Source organism: Pyrus communis, chromosome 2, assembly GCF_963583255.1.
Source record: "Pyrus communis chromosome 2, drPyrComm1.1, whole genome shotgun sequence".
NCBI classification, from domain to species: Eukaryota; Viridiplantae; Streptophyta; class Magnoliopsida; order Rosales; family Rosaceae; genus Pyrus; species Pyrus communis.
Genome location: NC_084804.1, coordinates 29870639 through 29875075, shown reverse-complemented (window position 1 = coordinate 29875075; position 4437 = coordinate 29870639). Strand labels below are relative to the sequence as shown.

The following is a 4437-nucleotide window of genomic DNA, read 5'->3' as shown; positions in this document are numbered from 1 at the left end:
CTATAAGTTTGCTTTGTATAATATTTCTACTTGATCAAATTAAGTGTTATCAACTAAGTAGTTGGAATTACGTTTCCTGTTTCCATTTGCTTCTAGGTCAAAACTAGCAAAAGTGTCATGCTCTACTGTGGGTTTTAAATTCGTAGTTTATAGCAAATATGAATCATTTCCCTAATAAAGAGAGAGTTTGAATAACAAGTACATAATAAGCAATTGATACTCAAAAGCTACCAACAGCTTAACTGCATTCATAAACACATATATCACTATACACATAATAGATACTTCTGAAACAGTGGGTTTACAAATTGGAAAGATTTTTTAACATGCCCAGAACACACGATGTGAGTCGTTATATGTTTTTATATAAATAGTAAGATTTTTGTATTAAAAAATTAATAATATAAAAAATAAAAATTTTCATCGCTTATATAATAACCTTTATTGTACCACTTGTGTTATGAACAACGGAAAATTTCTCGACAAGTTTAAGAGGCATGGCCTTTTTGGCCATCTTAGACCATCTCCAATGATGACCTAAAACCTAAAAATACTTAGCCCAGAAAATTTAGGTTTTAGCCCAGAAACAGCTTTTCTACTGCAACCCTTCTGGCTTAAAATTTTAGCCGCAGATTATCAAAGAATGAATTAAGGCTATTTTTTTTTAAATTAACTTTGTTTAAAAAAAAATTATATAGACTATCCTAAATTAATTTTATGAACATTTTAACCTAAAAATATTTAAATTCCGATAAATTTTGAAAAATCACTAAATCAATACATGAAAATCAAGATAAACCACATAAACTTAATACCAACGACATTTAATAAACCACATAAACTTAAAAAATAAAAAAGACAATTAATAAACCACATAAACTTAAAAAATAAAAAAAACAATTAATAAACTACATAAACTTAATACATTCGAAAACTCATAGACTACATAAACTTAATAATGATATTCACCATCTTGACTTGGCGATGGACTTGGGTGATAGTCTTGAGATGAATCATCATCTTGAAATATACTCCTTGTGGCATTCCTTCGTAAAATTTCCTTTTGCTTACCACGTAAGTATCTCTTCCTCTCTGGAGTGTATTTGTCGAGGTCCTCCATTATCAAATTTGTTTTGTACCTTTCTTGCTCCCTATCCCCTTGTTCCTTCATGGCCAAAAGCATTTGGGCCGATTCTTCTTGCCGACGGCACTGGATTTCGTTCATTATTGTCATTTCGCTAGCAAATTGTGCACATGTCGGATCTTGGGACTTCCCTTTTCTCTTTGCTTCCTTTTGCTTATCTCTACCCGGGGGCCTTGCAAAAGAAGAAGTTGGGGTCGTTTGTTCGACACCTTCATTGTCGGAAAAATTCACACCTTCATTGACATCATTTGGGGGTGGGGCTTCATTATGAAATAATCTTCCACATTGTTGGTTCGCATCGGTTCCCCACCTCGGACAATCCTTGAGGATGTTCCAAGTAGGGGTGGGTTCAAAAAACCGAAAACCGAAAAAAACCGACAACCGAACCGGACCGAGGCCGAAAAAAATCGAACCGCAAAAAAACTGAACCGAAATTGTCAAACCGAACCGAACCGAATCTGACCAGTTCGGTTTCGGTTTTTGAGGCTCGGAAACCGAACCGATATATATATATATAATTTTTTTGAATATTTATAAATAGTTTAGTCATACAATCATAACAAAACAGAACCTGTTGCCAAGTTGGTTTCAATGAAACTTTACAAGCTGGAGGCATGGGTTCGAACCCTCATGCCTCCAGGATTTGTGAGGTTATTTTTAATTTTTTAATCTTTTTAACAAAACCCTTAAGCCTTAACAAATAACAACCTTGTAACTAAAGCCGCCGGTGTAAGACTCCACAGGAAAGTGCTGAGGAAATTGAGACATATGCACGATATAAATACCCATCAATGACTAAAACTCAGGGAAACTTCAGGCTTCGTGCGGTTGAATGTGAATTTACTGATTCTCAGATTATTGTAATGCTGGGAGAGAATGGAACAGGGAAGACAACATTCATCCGTATGCTGGTATTCTTTATTTTTCATCTTCTTTTTCTTCAGTCATAGTTACTTTGCAGCTTCAGATGTTGAGTTAGCATATTGCCCAATTTTCAGGCTGGTCTATTGAAACCTGATTCTGTAGAAGATTATGATGTGGAGATACCTGAATTCAATGTTTCTTACAAGCCTCAGAAAATCAGTCCAAAGTTTCCATCCACTGTCAGAGCCTTGTTACATTCAAAAATTCGTGATTCATATACTCATCCCCAATTCATGTCAGATGTGATGAAGCCTCTTGTTATTGAACAATTAATGGATCAAGAAGTTCTGAATCTCTCTGGTGGAGAGTTGCAGAGGGTTGCATTATGCCTATGCCTCGGGAAGGTAAATTATTGTTATTCTTGACATAAATCATTGAATTAGTAAAAGTAATGTTGTTATGCTGGGTTGCTTCAATCACATTGATGCGGTAAGCTTTTTTATATGTCTTGGTTATGAATTTGAGAAGCCTGAATAATCTCCATAAGCATTGATTGTTTTCATAGATTCTTGTTTTTCAACAGATGGTTTGGTAGTTTAGTTGAAATACTTGGTGAAAGGTCATAAGGTTCAACTGGCTATATATTTCTTTTCATTTCCTGCTTCTGAAAATTAGAAGTTGTGTTTACTTTTTCCTTATTATCAGTCTTGCGAGTATAGAGTAAAAAAAGAAAAAAAAAAAAAACCGAACCGGGCCGAAACCGATCCGAATACAAACCGAACCGAACACAAACCGATAGAAAACCGAACCGAACATTAATTTCGGTTCGGTTTCTGGTTTTCGCAAAAAACCGAACCGAACGGAACCGAACCCAGCCCTAGTTCCAAGCATGATGCAACTTAAAAGCTTGATTTTTTGGTGTAGTTCTTGTCTTGTAAATTGTCATTGCTTTGTCACCCTATGCAACAAATACATAAAAACAATTAGTTGCAAAATACTATTATGTACATGACAACTAAAATATCAACAAATAAACTCACAATTTCTGAGGCGCCCCTTCCACTAGGCATGTCAACCATGGCTCTCTCCAAGCTTCCTTTCCATAAAGTGCACGCTTTGTTGATAATCTTCCACCGATCATAAACACCACCAGCTTCCCTTCGACCAGCGTTGGAGTTTTCATGGAACTTATCAACGATTTTACCCCATAAAACCTTTCTATTTTGATTGGTGCCGACGGCACCATCTTCGCTAATCAAAATCCATGCCAAACATAAAGCAATATCCTCGTCAAAGGTCCAATTACGACCTCTAACATGCTCTTTTGCCATCTTGAAAATTCTAGAAATGAGAATAAATGGTATAAAGAAAAATTGGAAGAATTGTAGGAGAAAAGTGAGTTTTGTGTGGATGTTTGAACAAATACATAGGTATTTATAGAGTTTTTGGTTGAATTTTAAGTTAAATAATTTTTTAAAATTATTCTAGCCGTTGGATTTAAATTTGGACAGTTAGATCTTTTTTTTACCGTTATATTTAATTATATTTGATCTAAGCCGTTGGATTCAATAAATACATAAATATAAAACTAAAAAAAAAAAAAAAAAAAAAAATTTGAACCTGGACTGTTGGATTAACCAACAGCCCAGTAATGTCACCGTTAGATCTATAAAGCAGCCCAACGGCTACTTATTGGAATGATTGCTCAGGGAACAGCCCACGTGGGGCTGTCGGGTGGGGATCAAACCTGGCGCGTGCGGCACGTGGGAGAGTGGCTGAAAGGAAAGTGGGTTTCACAGCCCGTGTTTCACTCACAACAGGTAGAGCCCATAATGACTTTTGGCCTAAAAACGGGCTGGTATTTGGCCTTCTTTTAAGTTTTGGGTTTTAGGTTTTATTTAGCACATGTGTTGGAGTGGGTTTTGGGGGAAAAAAAGGGGAATTTTAGGTTATAAGCCATTGTTGGAGATAGTCTTACAATGTAGCTAAAAAAAATAGCACTGAAAAATGATAGTGAAACAGGGGCTTTTTTGTCCTTCACTGTACTTAGAAACTGTGTTTATTTTCCTTATTGAGCTTTAGTATAGATAATTTATTACGGCTTTTCACGTGTAAATTCTCCATAAGACCAACCTCAGTTTTTGGATCCAAATTCAAATTTTTTTTAGTACATTGATATTTTACTCTAGGGGGAGGGGGAGTTCGGCTATGCCACATAATGAGCAACCTAATTTGGTATCGAATTCACCATCCACGAAATTCGAACTTAAGATCTCTCACTTTCAAGTGAAAATGAATATTAGACCATAGTACTGAGGCCCCAAACTCAAATATTTAAGTTTACTAAAAAACAAAATTTAAGTCTATAAACAGTGAATGTTACTCAAGACCTAAATTTCATGACTTAAAATATTACTTTAATCTAAAGA

General features: G+C 35.3%; 1 protein-coding gene across 1 annotated transcript; it reads left to right on the top strand.

Moving 5' to 3' along the window:
• Positions 1–1935: 1935 nt before the first annotated feature.
• Positions 1936–2603, top strand: LOC137725028 (ABC transporter E family member 2). Its single transcript, XM_068463640.1, has 3 exons — positions 1936–2055; positions 2143–2412; positions 2592–2603. Exons 1-3 carry the CDS (start codon positions 1936–1938, stop codon positions 2601–2603), a joined length of 402 nt encoding a protein of 133 aa, XP_068319741.1.
• The last annotated feature ends 1834 nt before the right edge of the window (positions 2604–4437 follow it).